This window comes from Anopheles cruzii, chromosome 3 (genome assembly GCF_943734635.1).
Source record: "Anopheles cruzii chromosome 3, idAnoCruzAS_RS32_06, whole genome shotgun sequence".
In the NCBI taxonomy this organism is placed as follows: Eukaryota; Metazoa; Arthropoda; class Insecta; order Diptera; family Culicidae; genus Anopheles; species Anopheles cruzii.
Genome location: NC_069145.1, coordinates 46,261,412 through 46,285,446, shown reverse-complemented (window position 1 = coordinate 46,285,446; position 24,035 = coordinate 46,261,412). Strand labels below are relative to the sequence as shown.

General features: G+C 49.3%; 1 protein-coding gene across 2 annotated transcripts in view; it reads right to left on the bottom strand.

Annotated features, from left to right (window-relative positions):
• The window catches only part of LOC128274738 (RNA-binding protein Pasilla), an 81,798-nt gene extending 64,092 nt beyond the window's left edge, over positions 1 to 17,706 (bottom strand). The window contains exons 1-2 of one of the 2 annotated variants that reach the window (XM_053013034.1): positions 17,661 to 17,706; positions 14,489 to 15,438 (exon numbers count right to left, since the gene is read on the bottom strand). In XM_053013034.1, the coding sequence (XP_052868994.1) occupies positions 14,489 to 14,612 (124 nt within the window). In that variant the 5' untranslated portion in view covers positions 14,613 to 15,438; positions 17,661 to 17,706. Of the gene's footprint in view, positions 1 to 14,488; positions 15,439 to 16,855; positions 16,884 to 17,660 lie in introns of those variants that run through there. The other variant, XM_053013035.1, reaches the window with a different exon arrangement.
• Positions 17,707 to 24,035: the final 6,329 nt, after the last annotated feature.

Genomic DNA, 24,035 nt, shown 5'->3' with positions numbered 1-24,035 from the left:
TCTCGTCTCGCAATGCTCCGGAGGGCCTAAAGTGCAGTGCAACGGAGATCACCACGTGGCAGAGACGATGATCGTCAAAGTGGCCAAGGCTCTCAAGGGTTTTATCGTTATTCGTTTCCTAGATTTTCAGGGGTTTTATTGTCCAAGCCATAAACAATTAATATCACACACAAACAAGATGGCCGCGAAGACGGCATTGCGCAATGCGTGTAGGAAGGTGTCATAGGGATGGTCACGAACCAACCCAAACGAACGAAACGTGCGCGAGAAAGCAGTCCGCCAAAATTGGTGGCTCATAAAAACTTTCAATTTCATCTTGACCTCGCGCGCGATTCCCGAAACGGAACCGCGCACTTTCGCGGTTCGCCTCGGTGACGAAATGCGGAGTCCTCCATTTTCGGACGGGAGAGTTGTTGCGACACACAACAAAAGTACCCACGCCCGGCCACGATCGTGTGAAGCAGAAGAAGCGGAGAAACGAGCAACGAGCAACACTTTCGGCGATGATTCATGCTTCCGTTTTCGTTGTTTTATGTGCCAAGGGCAACGCCGGACGGACGGTCGGACGGACGGATGTGGGATCGCGCCGAACCGAAGCAGGCCACTAACTGCGTCCGCGGCGGCATCGTCGTGACCGATTTCGCTTTCGTGAAGGTGATGCAAGTGCTCCGAAGCTTTTTCGAAGTGGCCATAGTTGGCCCAAAAAATGCGGGAAGTACTTCATTCAAAAGGAGGTTTCGGAACCGGTTTCACAACTTTTTCGAGTTGCAGATTTCGGATCCTTTTCGCGGGCGTAGCGAATGCGCGTCGTCACCTCACTGTCAATGCCAATGAAATACCTCTCCCCACGGAACCGGTTTTTGGGGGGGAAGCTATCGAAATATCGATACTCCGCGGCTCCATCGTGCATGACCAAAAGTCCCCGGCGACGATGCTCACGACGACGGGCCAAGAGCGTGCATTTTCGGTGCGACATGACCACAGGTTGGTCCAACGAAGTCCCCAGCTGATCGGTTGCGAAAGCTCGACCCGGCGACGACGACGACGCAAGATGACATTGGAGCGGCGGCCTAGAGCGGCCTGGCGCGCGCTCGAGAAAGAAACCACCAAAGTGCGATGATTGTGCAAGAATCCTGCCCCTGCGTTATGCGGCCATGTTGTGTGAAGTGAGTTCGAGTTTTGTCCCAGAAATTGAAGTTACGCGCACACAGCGTTCGGCACAAATTATAAGCCAATTATTAAAGGAGAAATGTTCGTACGGGCGCTGCGGGAATGAAAGGGTTTCGCTTTATTTAAAGACAGCCTTCGCAAGAGATTGACACTCAATTAAGGAAGCTTTGTTTGGGGTGGAACTTCCTTTGACAAGGTTCTCTGAGTGACTGTTTTAAAACAGTATCCGATTGACATTAGCAACTACTGGTTGCTGTAGCTTTGCCTTTAAGTTTTGGAACTGCGGCAAACACTACTGAGGGCAAAAAAAATCGGGAATTCGCTTATAACTCGAAAATTCTTTCTTTATTCTTGTAAAATTATGTCATGGCCTTTAACAAAATCCCTACTCTATGCAATACTTTTATGACTACAGTTGTTCCAATTTTCGCGACGGTCCGAAAAGTTCTTTTAGGAATGGCATTCAACACATTCTTCCTATCTCAACTATTGACTGTATAAGGTGTTCCTGGAGTGTCTTCTTGAGTTTAGCGAATAACTTGAATTCGCATGGTTCTAAGTCAGGCGATGAAATGATCACAAAAGTATGATGCAAAAACATCTCGACCAAGTTATACCAAGAATTGTATCACCACAAATCCAAAAGTCCACGCCTAACACTCCAATACTTTTACAACACTCCAATTAACTTTACTTTTACTTTTTAATTACTGTTTAACGCTCTAATACTCCACTCCAATTCTTTGTTGATAAGTTGACTTGTTGAGTTGATTCTTTGTTGAGTTGACAGGAATTCATAATGCACCAGACCACGATAATCAACGAACTGAACTGGTTTCCGTTATTTTTGGGCTACGTTAGAAGTATCTTCAACTTTCGAACACGCCCTCGGAGCTATGTTTGGGGCTCGAACCGCACGAGGACTCTTCCTGGGTGTGCTTTGGTGGTTCGCTCTCTTGCGGGAAAGCTTTTTGAAAGCGTGCGCGCTCTCGCTGAGAAAACGAAATGTGGCCTTCCCGTTCCGAGAATCCCGTGGGCGTCCTGATTGGAAAAACATTTATCGCCCACCTACAACACACAAGCGTGAAATTAATCTACGGTTGAAGGGATAAGCTTTTAAAAGATCGCATTAATTGTCGTCCTTGTCGTCGTCCCATGCGGGCGCTCTCTTGTCACGAGCGGCGCGATTCTATTTCGTACCTCCGGGCGGCTTATGCGGTTGGAAAGACGAGAAAACCGACCCCAAACTGTGGGCCCACTAATTCATGATAGCCCCCGGGCTCGTTCGGGCGACACCATACGGCTCTGGCAGGAATCGAAACCCAAACCTCACGCGCTTCAAGGTCAACACGCGCGCCGCCAGTCAGCGGGGACCCATCTTGAGCCGCGCTCGGCACTCGGTGAATTATGGATAAGGCGAACCCTCGGTCGGGTGACGTTTGCCAAAGCTACCTACTACATCACCAGCTAACCCGCTGAGGCTTTCGCGTCACGCCTTTTCGGGAACACTTCGCGCTCAAGAGAGCGACGGAATAATCACCGAAAGACTCACCCGAGCGGCCGTCTGTTCCCTGCGGTCTCGGAAAGAAAGCGCCCCACCGGGTTCTTTGGGATAAAGACGACGACGACGACGACGGCAGTCACCTTCTCTGTCTTGGCCACAGCTAAATGAAGCAGCCCATTTTCGGCTGATAATAAATTCATGCGCGCGTGGCAATACTGAGGCAACATGATTAGTCGCCCATCCATTTTTCGGACCCTGACGAAAATGACGTGTCGACAAGGCAACACCGGCCCGACCTTACCTGCGATCTGAAGAGGAGTGATCTAATTTCCCTAACCGCGACGGTGGGCTGAAAATGGCCGTACGTGATTATCACGGGAGACGCGGCACCAGCACCCCGAAAAGCCCCGGGGTCTGTTTGCGACGGTTGGGAAATCTTTGTGGCAAGTTTTGCATGTGCAAAGAGAGAAAAACGAAGAGAAGCAAAACTTTTCGGTCCAAGGCTCGTGGTTGGGATGTCGGCCTTATTTCTTCGCCCGTCATCTTCGCTAACGGGTGGCGGGTCGTAGTGAAAGGAATCACCCAAATGATGATGTCCAATCCAACCTCCCCGCGCGGGGGGTCAACACATAGTGAGGCCACCGACTTCCAAGCCGGCACGAGCATCCGTAACATTAAGATCCTAATGGCCACGGCAGATGGAGATGGTTGTGAAGTCAGACGTCGTTCGCGCTGTCGCAATCGGTTGCCAGAGCAAATATCAACGCATTTATTCGCGTCATTCGCGATTCACGGGAATGGAGTTTAAATTACACATCATTCGCATGAACATGAAAACGTCGAATTGATTGTGGCTCCCGCTTTTCTTCAACAACTGTAGCAGCAACAACACAAGTCCGAGTAAATAGCGTTGCCTTCGGTGCGTGTTAACATTAGTGTTTGGTTGGTAATTGATGACGGATGAGAGAACCGGATAACACACAATGCTCGTAGAGTGTATAATAATAATAAATCGAAAGCGAATATTAAGCACGAATCCCTCCCAGGCACATAGAATCGAGTGCGCATAGAAAGTGGAAAGATAAACATAATGAAACGAAAATTAATCGAACGCTCCCGGCGGCAGAACAGCAGAAGATTAATCATTTGCGGTATCGTTAATGAAACGTAAACGTAAATTGTAGGACCACCAGGACGCGTGCTGTAACAGTGCACCACAGTTCTCTTTCTTGCTCTGGTCCTCCGTTACAACAAAACTTGCACGCGTAATGCGCGAATAAAGCCATCAACAACCAAAATGCTGCTGCTGTTGTCGTTTTGTTGATGCGTCTATTCGTGTTCTTCTCTTGAGAAACATAAAGAAGCATAGAAGCGTCCGCGAAAAGGTCTCCACATCGTGGACCCGTGGGGGGACCCCGAAAGGGAGGAAAAAAGGAGCAAAAAAGTCTGACACTTACCAATTGTGCTGCTGGCGAATGGTTGTGTGATCGGCGGCGAACCCTGAACCAAGTCAGAGCCACTGCTCGAGGATGAGTTAGCATGAAGTCCGAATGAGAGTGTGTAATGATCATGAAAATGGATGTCATCTAAAAGAAAAAGATGCAAAATCGAGTTGTAATGGGAAAGATACCGACAACAGCGGGCGGTTTTTTTTTTCGTGGTTATTTTAGAGAAGAGAGAAGCGGTGCAAATGTATTAGTGAACGTGTGTGTGTGTGTGTGTGTGTGTTGGTCTGCGGCCGCAGTGCAGTGTGTATTGTTTTGTCATCAATCAAACTTCTGGCCAATCCGGAATGGCCGGAATGTTCCATGTTCGCTTACGTCATCATGCTGCTCATCAAACATCAAGGTTCGGTGACGAAATGGGTGGAGGAGTAAGTAAAGGCTAAAGAATAAAGAAACATCTCGTTCGGGCATTTTTCGTGACAATCGAGCATCGCCGGGGAACAGATTCCGTCGCACGGCAGTACATAAACACCCGAAAAAGACTAATCATAAATTTAAACGACGGGAATTACCGGGCTTCCAAAACGCGTTACGTAACGTGGCCATAACGCACCTCACCGCCGTCTGTGAATGCATAATAATTGATCCGATTTTCGGTGCCACATTAAGGCATTTTGGCGCAACTGGCCTGACGACTGCCTGTACATCATAATTAATCTAAATCTGGAACCGGCACACCAAAGTGGCCCTTTTGAGAGGGCAATGAATATTCTAACCCGTTCAGCATTGACTGAATGTTTGCCGGGGGAGATTTGATACAATGAATAGCGACCATAAAACGACGTTTCGCAATGCCTAAACCTGTGCAGGGTTCCATCGCGAATCAGGTCTTGGGTCACGTTGTTACGCCACATTGCGCTCGACTTTCGCAACCGATGGCTAAGTGAGCAAATTGCATCGCCGGGATGCAAATAAACGGTTCACGAACAATTATCACCATGATGGGGACAACTGTACGCCCTCAAACACACACAAACACACACAGAGTGCCACCGACGTCCACAATTAAACTGATTTTTAGTAACCCAATCACCGTCGTTCCCCGAACAGTGCAATGGTAGGCGGCCAAATGCAAATGACGCTAATGACACTGCAGGGCTCCTAGAGCCTAGGAGCGAGAGCGCGGCACGGAAATAAACCATCGATGTCCTTCTGTGGGCCCCGGATCTAAACTATGTCGACGGGCAGTTTCAAGGGCAGCGGGCGCTGGCTGGCCAAATGTCGTTCTTGTCCCTCGATTCCCTCGGTTTTGGCAACGCTTCACGCGGCACGCCCAGCCGGTCGCCTGCCAAAAAGCTAATTTTAACTAACGAAACAAAAGGGTGAAACGGCACGGCTCCGGTCGCCGGTGTGCTTTTCTCGACAGCTTTTCCGATTCACCATCCCGAGAGAAAGCGAGAGAGAGAGAGAGGGAGGGCCAACGGTTCAAAAATGTTGGCTCTGGCCTGGGCTCCGCTCGGATCGAACGGATCGGTGTTTATATGGAATGGAATCTGCCAAAGGGCAACCATCAATTTCCCGCGTGCCAAGTGCCGTTTTTTAACGGAACCTGAAGGACCCGCCGCGAAGGAATCGCGTGAATCGACTGACTGATAGCTAACGCTAACGCATCCTCCTCTCACGGTTAATCCTTTCACAATGCGAGCGATGACAACGCTGGGGAACATCCCCAGTGGACGTCCTGGGAAAATAGGATCCGGAAAACCGGCCTCACGCACGACAAAGGCGCACGAGGCGATGGCTTATGGAAATGGTGTGTTCCAGGAGCAGCAGCGTGTTGTAAGTAAACAATTTCGGAAACTGAAAGCGACACACCAAATGGATAGCGATCACTTACAGACCCAGCTGCCAGGGCTTCAGCTTTGGGGGGGTAAGGACCTTCGCTACACACCCGGCGGTTGTGGTATTTTGAGAGCACATCCGAGCAAAAGCCCTCTTTTGGGATAATAAATTGACTTTTTGAGTGATGCCCCGCTCGGGTGTTGTGGCGCCTACCCTTCTTCGAGTCCTGGCCGAGTCCTTCGAGAGCGCAATCGGGTTTTTGTTGCTGCTACATTTTTTATGCCACAGCCGTTTCGTTACCGTTCGTGTATTCAATCTGCTTAACCCGATACGATCTGTGATTTAATCAACGACCCCGAAGGCCAGCGCTTCCGGAACCCGGTCCGGTTAGGGCCGTTCCGTTCCGCAACCACTAAACCCCAGGGGTGGGGGGGTATGGTGGTGTCGTTGGCAAGACTCCAGCTCGAATCCAGTGGCAAACCGGGGGCAGCTTTCGGGTCGGTCAGCCGAATGTAGGCCATGACCCAGCAGCAGCAGCGGAAGACTGGTGCACGGATCGGCGTCGTGCCGTGCCGGCCCCGCCCGCATTTAAAAGCACGCACCACGTGTGCCACCCACCTCAGACACCAGCGGCGGCGGCAGCGGTGGGGAGGAATCCAAGAAAGCAAACGGATGTCACCCGAGAATGGCAGAAAGCCCATCGGCCGTCGCGCCGGACACCTTTGATGCGCCACCGATGACGCACTGCGGAGAGAGCCATAGAGGCTCCTTTAGCAGAAGACCGGGGAAGGGTAACGGTAGATTGATTCGCTTTGGCAACGTGCCACGTGGCAGAAGGTGAAAATGAGGACATTTAATTATAATATGACAGAGTTGGCTCCGTTGGCTCTGTTTGACGTTTTGGTCATCTAGAATCACGACCATCGGGCGTCGGGATCGAGGTCGAGCCTCGTCGCCAGCCGCGGCCGCTGATTTACATAAACGATTGCTAAAGGGATCGTTAAAACTCAAGGGTCCCACACGACACGGGACACGAGGGGCCACAAATTGTTATTTTTGACTCGTCATGCGGCCGAACCAGAAGTAGATTAATGATGAAACAATCACACGACAGTGACGGAAGTTTGTAGGGCACCACACGCTCGGGAATTGGGCTTGCCGGGAAATCGCGGATGGAAATGATAGGAATCGGATGCAGAAGACAGCTACAACCCGTGAGTCTTCCTTTGTGCTAAAATAATTACAACGATGCAAGGGGATCAATTAAATTTCCTTCACTTTGTTACCCACACGGTGGCCATTTAATGGTCTGATAAACTTTTCGTCCCAAAACTTTGCAAGTGCCTTGTCTCCGGTGCGCTCGCGGCAGTGCCTGGACACAGGCCTGGCATTTGCCGGCCCGCCGGCTTTGTTTTCCATCCATAAATCACCCAAACTACCCACCAGAAGGAACCGCCCGACGGTGCCCCGCCAGCCGAAAAGGGAAAGTCCGGTCCGTGGTCCGAGTCCGGCCGGTCAACCGACCGACCGTTGCTCGTTGATGGAAGTGGAAAATGGCCGGCCGGCCGGCCGGGCTCACAGCAGGGTCCCACAGCCCACCCGGCGACCCTGTCCGACAGTAGGCGGCCCGAAGCGGAAGAGGTGGCTCGGGCACCCCGCAGAAAGTGCTTAACGTGCTAAGGACGATGTTTCGGGGCGGTTATTTGATTTTGTAAATCTTCTTGTGTTTTTCTGCCCACCACGCAGTGTGCCAAGTACATCGTCAAGGAGCGTGAGTACGTCACCGACACCGACATGCTGGGTGTTTGCGTGTCAAACGGTGATTCGGCCGAACTCTGTGTCCCGCGATCGGTACATTTGGGCTAGTAGGTAGTGCGATAAGAAGTGGCCCACAAGAAGTGGTCTTTACTTTCCACGACCAAAACTCAGATGAATATTTTCTTTCATATTAACACGCGGGTTGAAATGTCTTGGGCCTAACACGTTGTTGGCGCTAGACTTATTGCATTCATCACTTTTCAGTTAGTACTAAGCTTTAAAAAAAACTGTTAAAATCATCAAAGCAAAAACTGTCTCATGTTTTTATGTGACAGTGCTTCTTGATGGGAAAAATACGGTTCAAGCGAAGTAATGGTTTGAAAAGTCTTATAAACACTCCGATGTCAATGAAACGTTGGTTTGCTGACTTCAAACGTGATCGTAGAGATACGGACGATGCAGAACGTAGTGGACGTCTAAATGAGACGATGGCACCAGAGAACATGAAAAAATTAACAAAATGGTTTTGAATTATCGAAACGTGAAGTTGCCTGAGTTGGCTGACGTTGTAAAGATATCAATACAACTAATTGTATCAATAGAACGTATTTGACTATGAGAAAGCTCTGTTGAAACTGGGTTTGCTCACTGTTGACCAAAATCAAGAACGTTTTCATGATTCTGAGCAGTGTTTGGCCATTTTCTAACGTAATAAATCGGAAATTTGGCCTCGATATGTGATCGCAATCTGAGTGGAGAACACTTGTGAGCCATCTGCAAGACGCTCGAAAGCACAACAATCAACTGAAAAGGTCATGGCCTCGGTATTTTGGTATCATCTTCTTATCCGGCTACAACTGGCCGAGCGGTCTTGGCCTACACCAGAGACAATGTTAATCTCTGTTGCTTTCTGTAACGATGTGATTTTGGCCCTGGTAAAAAAATATGCATCGAATAAATATGTAAAGAAAAATAATTTGTTTCATCAAGACAACGCACTTTGTCATAAGTTAATCAAAACAATCGAAAAACTACATGAATTGAACGCCAGGTTTGGCTCCCAGCCCCAGACTACTACACAGTATAGTAAAGATCGGTATACAAAAGTGGCATTGAAAAGTTAGAGCGGCGCTGGAATGAAGGTGTGGCTATTGATGGAGATTACCTTGATGAATAAAGCCAATTTTGAACAAAACGGGATTCTTAGCCTGGGGATTTTTCAGCCCATGTGTTAGACACGCCATTTTAAAGACACGTCATTGGCCAGTTCAATTCCTGAGGCTTCACAGGATAATTTATGAAAGAAAAACCGGTCCCCCCGGGGGATGGATTGTCTTAGTTTGGCAAATCGTGTAGACTAAATAAATTATTTTTAACCGTAGCGAAAAACAATTCCCGTATAGGCCGTCAGGGTGCGTCAGTTTCCGATGAATATTGCATCTCTATCGGGGCGCGATGGGCTACCCTTTGTCCATCGCCAAAACGACACCCCGCCGTGCTCCGAAAAGGATCTGTCTGTCACACCTGCGACATAAATTGAGCATAAGAACGGCCCACTCTGGGGGCGACGGACGACCTCTGGGGAAACATTTGCAAATGGTGCACATCGTTCAACGATCGAAGCCGTGTGTGTGTGTGAGAGATAGAAAAACATCTAAAGGTAAGCAACACACTGTGTGGCAACCAGAGAAGGATGCGTTTAATTGAGTTACGCTCCGAGTTTAGCGGTCCGCCGGCGGCACGTGAGAGAACGGAGCAAATCCATTTGTCATCCATACGCGCGCGGCCATCAGTCACGTGGTGTGTCGCCGTTGCAGACACACGCCTCAACTCGCGCCGGGATGAGACCGAAATGCCAAACACAGCTGTCGTCCGTCGGGCGGCGGCGAGAGAACGGAACTGTGGTGAGAAAAGTCTCTTTGTCTCACTTCTCACCCGTGAGCAGCAGCACATCCTGGACGCGACGATGGAAACGCGACCACGCGCAAAATCAGAGTCTGGTCTCTGCGAGGTGCTAACAAGGCAGGCACTAACCCTCCATAACAAACATTCTCCCTTCGCGGGGTGGCTCTCGCCGGTGAGAAAATGTACGGGAAAATGGCTCACTCGCTCTCACCGACCGACCGGGCCCCGCAAAGGAGCTTTCTTCGCGTGGTGCACATTTTTCTTGCCTTCCATTCCAGGCAAGTGTCCGTTCCGTTCCTACGAAAACCTCGGCGGCTCCCATTACAAGGTCGTGCTCATTGCGCAGCTGTCAGTGGCGGGCACACGCGGCACACAATAATTTGTTTCCTTTTTTCCACTCTTGTGCCACAATCAGAGTCCGCGTGGTCCGCGATTTTCCCAAGCGAAAGGGACCCGCGCGAAGAGGAAAAAGATGGTCGAATCCCAGCCCAGAGCGCTGAGGCACAATCCGTTCCCCGTTCAGAGCCCAGCTGGTGCTTGAGTACGGTACTCCAGGCACCAGGGATCATCCTCCGCTGACAGGCTCAGGACACGAGTGCCGTTGCCTGAGGCCCGGTAAATGAAGCCAAAGCGGCTCACACAATGAACGTTCACTTCTTCTTCGTCAAGCACACTATTCACTATCGCTGAAAGAAAATCGGGCCGGGAAATACGGGCCGACACCGACCTAGAGAGAGCGGATGAGGACCACTAGAGAGTGGAGCGAAGGATGTGGGGCGCACCACTCCAAGGATGTCGCAACTTCAACATAAATTCCACATTCCTGGTGCAGTGCCCATCCTGGAGGTATGGGCGGTGCCGAGGCTTTTCGCCGACCGTTGCCCGCAGTTGGTAAGCGGATCGGGCAGCAGCTGCACCACCGCCGCCACCGCCGCCACCGCCGCCACCACCGGCGTCGTCGGACAAATGTAGGACGCGTGAAGGTGATGAAGTTTTTCATTTGGCACCGACTGAGTTTTGCTGAAAAGACACTCCAGGAACGCGGTGTCGTCGTCGTGTCCTGGCGCGTGCCGGCCAAAAGTGGGCCGGGCCACCCGTCCCGGAATCAGATTTCTAGCCAAATGGAGGCGGAGCGCCCCTTAATTCGGATTCGAGTTTTTGGTAAGCGCGCTGCTGAAAAATACAAACGTCAGTTCTCAGCGCCTCTAGGACCCCAAAGCCCCGGACACCCGAAACCAAATCACACCCAAAGGGGCGTAACACGGTTGTGGGCCGGAAACGGATGTCCGAACGGCGGACGGAGGACGGCGGGAGGACTTATAAAACAATAATGTAATCTTCGAAATGAATTCCATCGGAACTAGGTCACGGGGGACGACGACGACGACGCCGCTCGCGTAATCGAGCGGCTTCGGACAGCAGCAGCAGCATGTGCTGATCCTTTCCCACCCTGGCTCGGTTTATGCGTTTTGCCATGCCATTGTGTTGTGCCGCCCCTCTACCGGAAGAGGGCCCCACTTCCAACGGGGGAGCTCCCAGCTCTCAGAGTACCGCAATTTGTTGCCGAGCGTATTGCGCGACATTAGCGAAAAATAAACCCACGCTCGTCGACGTTCTCATTAGCGGCGGCGGCACTGTCGATGTTGCGACGCGCTACTTATGGAGTTAAATTTTTAATCGCATCCTCACAAGTAAGCCCTCACAGGCCGAGCGACAATGAGCGGTTATCCAACGAGGATTTCAATTTTATTCAATTTTGTACAGGGTGCTTCATCACGACCCATACTATTGAAATGTTAAACCGCTACTTGTCAGTCTATTTTGACAAATGAACAAGATCTATTAACAGTAGAGAATACCTTTCATTAACAATTTACTCAGAATACAATATCGATCAAATGATCGCCTTCATTAGACACACAAAAAGCGACCCTTTTTTTGGGCATTTTTCATTGTATTTGACAACATTTCGGTAATAGACAACGTAATAGCGTGCGATTTCCGCTGTGATGTCAGTTTTCAATTCCTTCAATGGTCTTCGGTTAGCTGGCATAAACCTTACTCTTCAAATACCAGGTCTATTGTCTGTCTGTCAATTTGGACTTTGGAATTTGGCATCTTGCTTTTTTGATCTTATTAGCTTGTTTTGACATCAGGCAAAGTTTTTAAATACTTACTGGCAAAGGCAAAATATTTAGTTTGCAACCGATTTTTGAAAGGGTTAGACCATGTCAATTTTCGTCCCTAAAAATGACGTTTTGCGGGGATGATTATTTTTCTATTACCTGCTGTAGGAAACAGGTAGCCCCACAGAAAGAAGTCAGAAGAAATTCGGCATTAATAAGCACGCACAGTTTTCACAGTTAAACGATTATTTTCAATGTAGAGCGCTACAATTTCAGCCATCTGTTTTACCGTAAATTGATCCATGACTAAAACGGCATAGATTAACGTTTTAGAACTTGACTGATTTGTCAAAATCGATCGAAGAATGGCGGAGTTATTTAACATTTTAATAGTATGGGTCGTGATGGAACACCCTGTAGTTGTTGTCACAGAATGTTGTCTTGTCTGAACCTCATCTCTGGACTTATTGCCTTACTTTTATCGCAATCGCCTCGCAGCGAGCTTTTTGCTACATTTTAACTTTTGCTCTATCGCCAGAACTTTACGATTTCTGTTCCCAAACCGGATTCACAACTATTCAGGTTTCCGGTTGGGGGTTCCCTTTCTTGGTTCATATGTGTGTAATTAAACCCTTCAACAGATAAGCACCGCAGGCAAATAATGAAAAAGCCGCTTTTTCCATGTTACCAAAGCACTAAAATTGTTTTCCCTGAAGGCGGTGCCACAGATCAAATGGTTCGCCCGACCAGCATAGAAAAACAATAGGGCCCGCACCGCGCCCGATAGTTCCGACGCCGGATAACGCCGTTCCTGTGACGGCGCGCGCGGGTCACACAATTGGAAAGCAATATTCAGTCGGCGAGAGACACATTTAAGGTTGATAAAAAACAGGCGGATGTGTGTTTGTAACTCAAAGTAGGTCTCCCGGGCAGAAACCGATATACGGAAACTATGCACAGGGTGACAGCCTATCTCTAGCGTGGACCGGAAACGGCGTTACAGGTGACGGTGGTTTATTTGAATCGATTCACTGTAGCCCTTCGGGTTCAGGCTTCGGGTTTATAAATAGCGTGGAATCTCGGGTGGGATTCTCTCTCTACGCTAACATCCAGCCGAGCTAACTTTCGCCGAGGGCCGCACCAGGCGCAAACGAACAAAGTGCAAGGCTTGCACTTATGGGTTGAAGTGCATCATCTGCCGTTCCTTCCGAGAGGGCAGCAGCGCCGTTTGATGGAGCCAACGACCTGTGCCAGTGTTCCCGACCAACGTGCTGTATCAGGGCATCAGTGCATCGGGCAGAAGACTCCGAGGAGCCTCCTCAACTCCTTTGATGGGACGAGACCAGCACTAGAGTCGGCACAATACCCGACGACACGGATGCAGCGGAAGCGTTGATCAAAACGGGTTGCCCCTTCATTGTCATGTAATGAAGTCGAGCAACGAGCAAGCTCCTTACTCCGAGCCGGCGCCTCTGTTGCGGTATTGTTGCGGTCCTTCCCAATGAAACCTAAGCAGCAGTCCACAACAAACAGCATGGCCTAGAGGACTGCTACCTACAATGAGACCGGGACGAAGCTGTTTTTGGGTACGGGCAGCAACTCCATCATGTGGGTCGCGTTCTGCTCCGTCTCAACGTGCGCAACCAATTGACACCTCCCGACCACCCGTTGACACGTTATCCAGGTGGTCAGGACAAAGCGCTAGATCAAACCAAATCGAGGTGTACACAATGTACATCAAACCGGTTTCTTTGGCTACAGAAGTTCTCTTGTGAATTCTAGTTCTATGCGGTGTGTTCGAGCTAGAGCTCGATGTTAAAAGGAAACTTCAAACGAAAAGTTATCGAGCATTTCACTTTGAGGTAACCTAAGGTGACAAAAGAGCACCGGTGCTGTTTGGGATATTTTGTAGGTCCAATTCCGGAATTTAGCACAAACCTCATCGATCGAGTCTGCGGAGTCCAACCGAACCCACGGCCCCCGTTATCTACACGAAATGGGGTAAGTTTGAAAATGAAAAGAGATGATTGATTAACCGGTTCAAAGCCGCGATTTCGGGCACACCCCGGAGGAGTTTTTTTGGGCTTTTTCCAAATACTCCAGCAACTCCAGCTGGGTGACCTCACGGCGCACTGCACTGTAGCAGGGATTGTGAATTTTGGGAGCGTTCACACTGATGCCTCCCCACGAACTGCATCCCCCCCCGGGCAACCCACGCGGGGTTGCTATGTACAGGATGGAATCGGTTTTCCGCACCGCAACCGGCTACCGGATGATGAATGACATTTTGCGGTCAACTGTCAACGGGGGCCCCGCCCGAAAGTTGGCAGCTTGGAAAATAGAATCACTTTATCGATAAATTTGGGCGCACCGTTATTTCCCTTGGCTGCTTTACGATTTTAGGTTTAGGTGCCAGCCGTAGCCGTAGTTCATCGATAAAAGGCGTGGAAATGAATGGATGAAACTAACCCTGTGCCCTGATAGTGTATTGTGGACCACTCCGCCGCCGCCTCCGGTGGCAAGTAGTGCGCTAGTATTGCAGCCGCGGAACCGGAACACGCCCCGGAATGTCCCTAATCTTCCCCCGGTTTTTTTATGATGTCGGCTGAGAGATTGTACAGTTTTCCGTCCCAGAAAGCCGAGGGCGGCTAAAACCAAAACGCAAAATGGAAGTAGAAGCGACAGCGGCGCGAGCAAAGGACGCACGTGGCGCACGGGCAGCCGGATACGTGACTTACCGTTCGTGCTGAAGTGGGAACGTTTGGAGGTCCCATCGTCGATGCCATCGTCCAGGGGGCGCTTGCGCGAGTCGCCCAGCTCCGGGCTCGGGCAGGTCGTGTCCATGGCGGCATCGGCGGCCATAATATTATTGTTGTTGTTGTTGATAATATTTAGGACCTTGTCGCAGACCGCGTTGCCCGCCACTGCCGCCGCCGCAGCCGCTGCCGCCGCCACCGCTGATACCGCGCTTTGCTGCTCCACGGTGATCGGATGTGGGGAATGCTCAATGGGAACTTCAACACTGAGATCAGCCGCGCAAGGTGTTGGGGGGGATCGGGGGTGGCTGTGATGCTTTGCACACACACACACGCACACACACGTACGACGATGGTCACACCGGATTGACCAGAGCTTTTTCGGGGCTTCGAATTCGAAGGCTGCTACTTCCGCTGCTTGTTCCGCTACTTGCCGACGACGACGGTCGAGGACATCATCATTGGAGGAGGTGGCACGCGGGCACACACACACACATGCGTTCCACAGTACGCTTCACACACACACACACACACACGCAGTGGGACGACCTGATCTTGACTCTACTTTCTACGACCGCCCGTTTTAAACTCTGAACTCTGTGGCGGTGGTCACCAAAGTAATTAGCAGCGAACTACGGAGAACCTTCAAAACGGAACAACAGAAAAACGGATAACACGGCACGGCGATAACGCAAGCGAAGCGGCTCCTTTCTCCTTTGGCATAATACGTGCGACGGTGCGGAGGAAGTGTGTGGGACGATGATTCCTTTTCTTCAGTTATTCAGGTTCTGAGCTTCCGTTTTCACTGCACTTTCTGGGATCAGTCCGGAACGGATCGGAACGAAAACATCACACAACTCGAGAAAGTGAACCTCTTTTGTGGCTTTTTCTCTTCCTCACTCACTCTCGCTCTTTCTCTTTCTTGTTAAGCGCTATTTCGGAAGGAAATTGATAAGGAATGGGAGAAAAAAACAAAGAATTAATCATTATACCGAGAAAACGTATTAACGGCGGGACGCGTGATTCACAGGACAGTGCGGCCTTAATGTCCTTGTCTTACTATTTGGGCATAAAATAAGGTTAAATTCAGCACACTCGGCAGATTCGAGTGTGTGTTATATACGCGCACCAAACAGACACCACCAAGCGTAGCGGGCTAATAGAGTTAACTGATAAGAGACTACCCAAGCTAATGGTCCGCACATTATTGAACATTAAAGCCTCGCCACACGTTATTATCGCACCACCACTGACACAGAAAGCAAATCTTTTTGGTGCCACGAATATTCTTGCAACGCGGACATTCTCTGGCTCTGCCTTTTGGCCACCACCAGCATTGGGACTCGGGGTTATCAATTAGCATCCTTCCCGTATCCTTCGCCCTCGCGATACACACGTGCACACTATGCTAAATTATGCTCCGAAGCAAGCGTGCGAACTGTTGATGTTGGCCATATGTCAGCGGGATTTCCATAAAGCACTGCGACGAGTTCCGAACACTAAGTTTTGATTTTCGGTCCCTGGTTGTCTCTAAACCACGAAGGGGCCCAATAAATCAGCCCGTGACATCTCCATTTCTACTCTTTCGTTTCCGTGGCAACGGAAAGCGAAAGAGAGAGAGACAACAACGGACAACAATATATATGCTTGCTGCATGTCGCAATGTTTTCATATCTAGCGCGCGAGCTTTCTGAGCATTTTCCGGGAACTGTGTTTTCCAGTGGCAGTAGTTTTTCCACTCTCTTCTGATTGGGTTTCTCTCGCGCGATTTTCTCGTCCTTTCTCTCGGCGTCAGAAGGACGTTCTCTAGAGGGCATACCACCCCGCCACCTAAACTGATTGCGAATATGCTGTAAAATACGGCTAGGAATTGTTTCACGACTCTTCCCTTAGCCTACTTTAATGCTCGTCGCACAATTGCTCAGAAAAACAAAAATAACACGGACACGGTGGTTCGAAGCTTTGGTCCGAGATTGCAAGGAATATGGGGGACCGCCCGGACCAATAAGGACGGTGGAGACAGAAAGTAACACACTGAGAAACACTCGACATCAATCGGAGTCTTACGACTAGTCTTATCAGCATCGCACTGTCACTCTCGTTCGACGCCACACGAGGGCCGTTTGAGGACGGAACTGCACGGAACACTGGGGCCCGCGGGGGCATCTACTAGTAGGCAATGCGGCCATGCTCGCATTCCTGGGAAAAGCTATTCGTTTCCTGGAATTCCCTTTTCGGAAGATCCGATCACACACGTAGTTCCAACACTAAAAAGAAACAAAACGACCAACAAACAGCTGCAGTTGCTTGGAGTTGCGTTTCAAGCATCTTAATAACAATACAACACACAGCTAGGAACTGTTTTGTTCGAGATTCGAATGTTCTCCCTCGTGGTGCACACAAATGATTCAGCAACAATGGTGACAACAACACAAAACTACCGAGATATTTGGGCGACTTCCGGACCAGTGCGATACACATGCGAGGAAGATGATGATTTCTCGAATCCCACTACTCGACTACCGCGGCTGAATTCCGTCACTCTGACGGACGATTTTTTTCTCAAGCAAGCTCGCCCACTCCCTCTCGCTCTCGTTCTATTGCTCCACGAGCGAGCGAGCGGCGGCTCTCTCTCATTCATGCTCGTTTCGTTCGCGTGCGTGTTGGTGCACGCGGAATGTGAGTAGGTGTGCGTGTGTAGAAGTGCCCGAAATGAACAACGGAGATGGAGGAGGATTGCGCAAGTCGAAACGTCACCCGCGAACGTGACGTCACTTGCGGCAGCAGAGACCCGGGACCGAAAGAGTAACAGAGAGGGCCTGCGGCTCAGGGCCGCGAACGCAAGTCTAAACGAAGGAGGGAGAGAGATAGAGCGAATCCACACAGCACACGTCAAAGAGTAGAGTTATCCGGTGATCGATTCACTCTCACACGAGGCTCCCGCGGTTCATTGATAACGCACACACACACACACAGACACACGCTAAAACAATATTCACAGCTCCACGAACGATTGGGGCGCAGCACACACACGGCACACGGTGTTGTTTTCTGCAATGTTGTGCGTTTCCAGGTCCCACAAACACCCTGTGACGAGGCCAGTTGGGAAAACCTACACACTTGCTGCTGAGGAATTTTCGAATTTCGTACAGACCTTTCAAGCACGAGCGCGAGCGCCGATCTCTCTCGCCAACTTCTCGCCTTCTGAAAGGTAAAATGTTTTGATGAACGGTAAACTCGAAGAGCGCGTGACTGCTCGAATCGCACATTCGAGCAGTGCCGAATGAACAAGAAACAGTCGGATTGAGCGAGAGAATGAAGAATGAATCGCGCGCGCGTTTCTTCTGAATGAATTCATAACACACGCACACACACGCAAATGAAAAAAAATTTTAAGTCTAACATAAAAAATCTAACATCTAAAATCATAAAAAAGGAAAGAGAAAAAAAACATTTTGAAATTTGAATTACATTTGGAATTGAGGAATTTATTTCGCTCGCCCACGTGAGAAGTGACCCCGAGAAGTGAGACGGAAACCCGCTCATTTGCTCACAAGAGACTCACAGTTCCCTCACAAAAAAAAACCAATAATCTCATATTCTTATTAAAATTTTATTACATTTAATTGTTTCTTTCGGTTTGCAGTGCTGCCTCAGTTTTAGGATTTATTCCAACCAATCAAGTTTACCGAAACTAATGTCCAAATTTTTGCGCGTTTTATTCAATCTATTAAAGGTAATCTATCTTTGTAACTCTTATATCTAATAAGTAATAATATATGTACATGGAAAAGTGGAAAAAGAAGGAATCTACATCTTATTGCATTATTTTTTTAAACATCTCATTACGCTAGGATTCCTCGAACGACTCTGGTAACGGCGAGAACGCTGTGTACTCTTATAACATCCTAACAACATAAAGCTTACAAATTAAAACCTCCAAATGAAATGTTCTAATCGGTCCCAGTTGTTCCGGCTCTGTGTGAAAAGCGTTAAACTCTGCCAGTGCCACGGGAATATTATGTTGAAAATCGCCAAGCTATGATTTCACGCCTCGCAGCATCATCGAATTTACTCGCGCATCAATTGCGCAGCCCCACGTGGATCGTGGACCTTGGCTTTGTCGTGAGCTGTGTTTTTTTCTGCGCCCTATCGGCAAAGAAGATTGATTCCGTCAAATTGATGCTCCGAAGGACAACCAGCATCGGGCGGTACACATCGTCGTTCATCATCGCTCATCAGCATGCCCGGAAAGAGTTCGTTAGCGCATTGCGTGGATGAGAAGCGTTGGTGGTAGAGCAATATTTGGCAAATATGGTACCAATGTGGCGTAAAGAATATAATCGAAATTTACAAAAGACGTACACATGGTGGCAAATTTCGTCCCTGGGCCTAGGCTATTTTCTGTTAATCAACAGGTACACTAGACAAAATGTTACTCCCATTCATTCCAGAGCAGTACAGAATGTGCGCATCTCCCTAATCAATTTTATCTGGTGATAAAGTGTCGTACTGAGGGGGCACAGTCAAAACAAATTATGCATACTGAACAATTGTTGTGAGCTTCATTTTTGCTGATAAAGATGGCGAGATAATTCTTTTCTGCCCGACCCGTCTTGACTCTATCCTCCGGCAGATAAGTAGTGATTGATGGTTCGCCTACTTCATGTGCAATTGTGGTGGCTCATCGCATTATCGCCTTGGGCTGGGGATAAGACAATCAGGCGAGGCGACGATCGATAACAGTTCTAAAGTTAGCGGAACGCGCTCAAGGCACGTAGTCCAAAATCGTTGTCTATTATCGAAATAAGAGGCTATAGGGACGAGTATGGAAGAGAAAAATGGTTAGCTTCGTCAACTGTAAGATAAAATGTTTACGACATGCATGTGCAACGCATCGGCTGGCTGGTGCAACGGACTCCCAACAAACAAGCTGACGTCAACAGGGCAGCGTTTGATCGTCGTTTCGTCGTTTGAGGTTAAAACATTTCTGTCCCACATGCCCTGTTTACACTAGCCAATTGAACCATTGCAGTAACGCCCGCATCATTCCCGAACTCTCGGGCGTCGGTGAAAAGCAAAAAACGTGATCCAACACGTGGTCGGGTTCGTTTTGCGTTCCAGCATTCGCCGGAGATGCAAAAACCGGAACGCGGCTGTCGAACAAACAACACAGCATTTGTGCCGCATGGCCGACCTTCGGAGATATGCACTCGCAACCTGTATCCCGGATCCCGGTGCACCAGCAGAGCACCCCACGGCTTCAAACAGTTCGATGCAAACAAATATGCAGATGTTTATTATTATACTATTTCTATGATGAAGAAACCACAACGCAGCGGCTTTTGTCCGGATTATTATTTGTTCAGGATCTGCTTGAAGTTGTACGAAAATTATCGACAACAGACGAGTCATCTGAGCCATCAAACAGACTCCTCAAACCAGTTATATGACACGCGAAGCAAGTATCAACTTTCTGGGACCGTGATTCATGTCGTAAGCGGTCGGAAACTATTTCCTACCTCTCGAGTCTGTCATTTTTACATTGAGTCTCCGTACTTCTTACATCATACTTTAAAACTTATCTTTTTTCCAAAGAATCTTTACAACAGACCGTGGAAAATGGTGAAGAACTGAAAATGTGGACGACCTTTTTGCCGTTTTTGCCTTTCAGGTGGTGATGGATGCTGGCCGGCAATCGGACCTGAAAACAATCGTGCCCAAAAGGGCAAACGTAAATAGAAATTAAATGAAACGAGAAACAACGCGTTGAATATTTATGCATTTTCCCTTTTTTACTTTTGCTAAACTCTACATGCTCCGTACCTGTGGCTGGACCTTAAACGGAAACGAGGAATGTTTGCCGTTCTGCCTCTATCTTCTTAGGTGCCGGTGTGCAATTGGTGAAAAATGTGGTCACGTGGCGAATGGTGGTTAGTATTTAGTCGTCCTCAAATTGCAGCGCATATTACGCCGTAGTGCTTCAAATAAATGTAAACGTGCATTCGTTTTCTTGCTACTGCTGCTACGTTGCACATATTCTATACTATTACTATTTCTTAACATTTCAAACCTAGTTTTTCGGTAAGACGGCATTTATGGGTTAGGGTTACGCATACCAGAAGCGTTTCTTGGCCGATAGTGTCTCGTTCCACGTGCTGCTGAGTTATGCCGGAGCGCATATGCTGAGCTTATGTAGACAGCATATAAATACACAAAAACAACACTAAACAATCGCCGCCTCGGCTGCCCGGTGACTAACACCAACCCACATTTCCGTCCCGGGGACGGCACACCACTTTCGTCCGCTCATTTCTATCGGAGGTGGTTCCGTTTTCGCGAGCTCGCTTTCGGTCGCCCTTTTTCGGCACAACAGCTCGAAAGGGGGGATTCATGTTTGTTTAAATTTAGCTCACGCTCAAAGACCCAGCTGACCACCGAGATGGTCGACCCATGGACGTGAATCATATGTTGTGCGCCGTGCGTTTGCAGCTTGCGCTAACCGTCTGCTAGACGCTACTGTGACACAATACCACGACGACGACACAAATATTCAACACCCCGAGGGTTTTACTACAGTCACTGCCAATTTTTTTAAATTACAAAAATATGAACATCCTTCAACATAACAAAATGACAATGATGGGAATCCTTGTATATTTGGTATCATAATGAAGATGTCAATCGATTCCTTAATCAGTATACCGGATTGATCCATTCGTTTTTGAAACACAACATCAATGCCACAAACTCGACGGCTGCTGGGTGATTGTTGTTTGCAAATAAAATAGAAACCACAAAATCGCCCGTCAATCCGATAATTCCAGCAGCGGCCCGTCATGTGGAAAATCGCGCAGTTCTGGGCTGCCATTACCGAAAACGGTTCCAAAATCGTCCTTGAGGGACGGGATCCGGTCCAGGGCGGTTGAGGCGGTGCAAAATAATTTTTTCTGCCCTTTGATGGAAGCGTATTTTTTATTGTTTGTCCCTCGGGCCCAAGGCAAAGGGCATTTTACCACACGCCAGCGTTTGGTGAAATCAGTTTAAAAAATTAAAACCAACAAAGCTCGGCAAGGCCCCACAAGAGACTGGTGAGGAAGGTGTGCAAGTGGAGCGTATGTGTGTGCCGTCCTCTACACACACACACACACAGAGTCAATCGCCAGCCAACCGACTGCGTTAGATAGCGCAGTTTGATTACAGTCAGTCACGAAACATAATTTGAATTTCATGTCCACCTCAATCGACAAAAGTGGAGTCGAAGTCCGAATGGCAAGCTCTTGACCATCCATCACCGTGGGCTGCAAGTGATAGGGCCAAAAGTCAATCGATTGGTTTTTTCTGTTCCGTTTCCGAAGTGCTGTGGACCTTGTGCCGACGCAAACTTGCGAATGAATCGTTCTGCCCCAGCGTGGCCTCAATGTTTGGTTTGTGGTTTTTATTTCGATTCGTTGTTAAAACAATGAAACCTTCATTTTTCAATTAGCTTAGCTTATCCTAAAAAAACAAACACAAGCGTCCTCCGTCCAATTCTCCTCGGTCGATGAAAACATTCCCGCACTAACCGAATGCTTGATCCGGCACCTATCTCAACGCCGACACCGAAAGGAACCCAAGTCCCAGGAGCGGACCCCGAATTTGTGTGGCGCGTACACGAACCTTGCCACACATCCTTGGCAGGATGGCGAGCACGCGTCGCCCGCGGAGCCGCGGGCTTTCTGGGTCAAACATTGAGGCCGGTCACGCTATCGGCCTAGACACCCACTTCCGTCCCTGGCCGGACATGCCACGTGGATCGTGGTATAGTTTGGTTGGAAAAGTGGGCTTTATAAATTTTCCATCATAATCGACGGTGAACCCCGGCTACCCTTGTTATTGTGCTGTGCTGCGCCCAAGTACCTCGGACGCGCTGTCTTCGGACATTCGTTCATTCGGTGTCCTTATCGCTTGTCCGGCCCCGGTTCCCGATGAGATGCGCCGGAGATCGTAAATTCTGTTTCGGTAGCGATAAGCGCACCCCGATAAGGTGGACGCAGGCGCAGACCAAAGAACCAAGAACCGTGTCCTAACGGTGAAGAACTGCCGATCCTGTCCTGCCGGAGAGTTCGGAGTAGTTTATCACATTCGTTCTCGGCCGGCAGGGGACGGAAGTGGCGATAAGATAAGCCAAGCCAAGTGTGTCAAATTCGGTGCCCAGCATAGTGAGACACTTTTAAAGGTTGGGCTGTCCTGCCGCACTATCGATCGATTAACGTGAAGCAATTGGGTGTGCGATTGGTCTTACCCTGTGGCCTTATCCACGGGGTGAAATTTTGGATTTTCCTTGAGAGATAGTCCTTGGGTGACGTGTCTTCGTCGATGACTATGACGAAGCCTTCCATTTCTTGTTTACCAAAAAAGGTTTCTGCTGTTGGGTGACGAGCCGAGGGTTAAAGATGCCAGGGATCAACAGTGTACTTGGCGTGCCTTCGCGGCCTTCAATTTGAACGGTCTCGCTTAGACCTAGTGTTGCAGTGCCAAGGTACGTTGCTCGTCAAGTTAAGGTCACTCAATTAACCGCCTATTAGACCTATTTCGCGAGCCGTTGGGTTTTGTTCCTCCACCGGGACTGTCCGTGACGTGGTTGAGGAAGCTTTTCTTATTACCTCAGGCACCGACCGATTCATCAGGTGGCAAAAACGGTGTCATCGGGACGGGGTCCAATGCAAATAAGTGAGACGCGAGTGTGTTTGACGTGGATTGCCGTATGATGATTATTGTCGCTCTGTCATCGTACCGTTTCGAGCATAAACAGCGCGCCGGGATGATTCCGAGATGATTTGTTGTTTCTAGCATTACAAATGCCAAGGGCACATGGGTGCTTTTTTTTGCGGGCACCGAGATACTCGAAGCCGCCTCCGGTATGAAATCGAAACGCCATCCGGGGGTCAACAGGAGGAGCAACTTGGAGTGGCACGGCACGACAGTTACGCGAGCGGCAAGATCTCGGATTCCGCAACTATTGGGAGGCTGCCCGTGCGTGTGCCAGAATTGAAAAGCGAATTTAATGTCGATGCTATCAGTGCATCGGCTAGTTAAAGCCGCCGTGTTCCGTCCGGGTTTACGATGCATTAGCTCAAGCATGGAAACCGCACCACGTGATCGGAAGCAGCTGCAGTCGCCGGCATTGGCGGGCAAACAATGGGCCGATTGTTTGCTGGAGGCAGGAAATTTCAGTTTCGGAGCAACATGTTAACAACAACCTCCGTAGCTTGTGGTTGGCCAACATTGGGATCTATGCTGGGGCTCGGCTGGGAGAGAAAGTCAAGGTGCACACGGGGCAGCGGGTAAACAATAATCACTTGCACGCAAGTGCATCGAGGAAGCCGCGAATGCAGCACCGACACACACACACAGCCGAACAATCAGCTCGACGTTGCGTCTCGTTCTTGACACGCAAGTTTCGCGTTCGCACTGCAATGTCAAGGTTGTCTTTCGATGGCTTTACTTGATCCAGCTGGGCATACGTTCGTAGCCTCAGCTGCCGTTT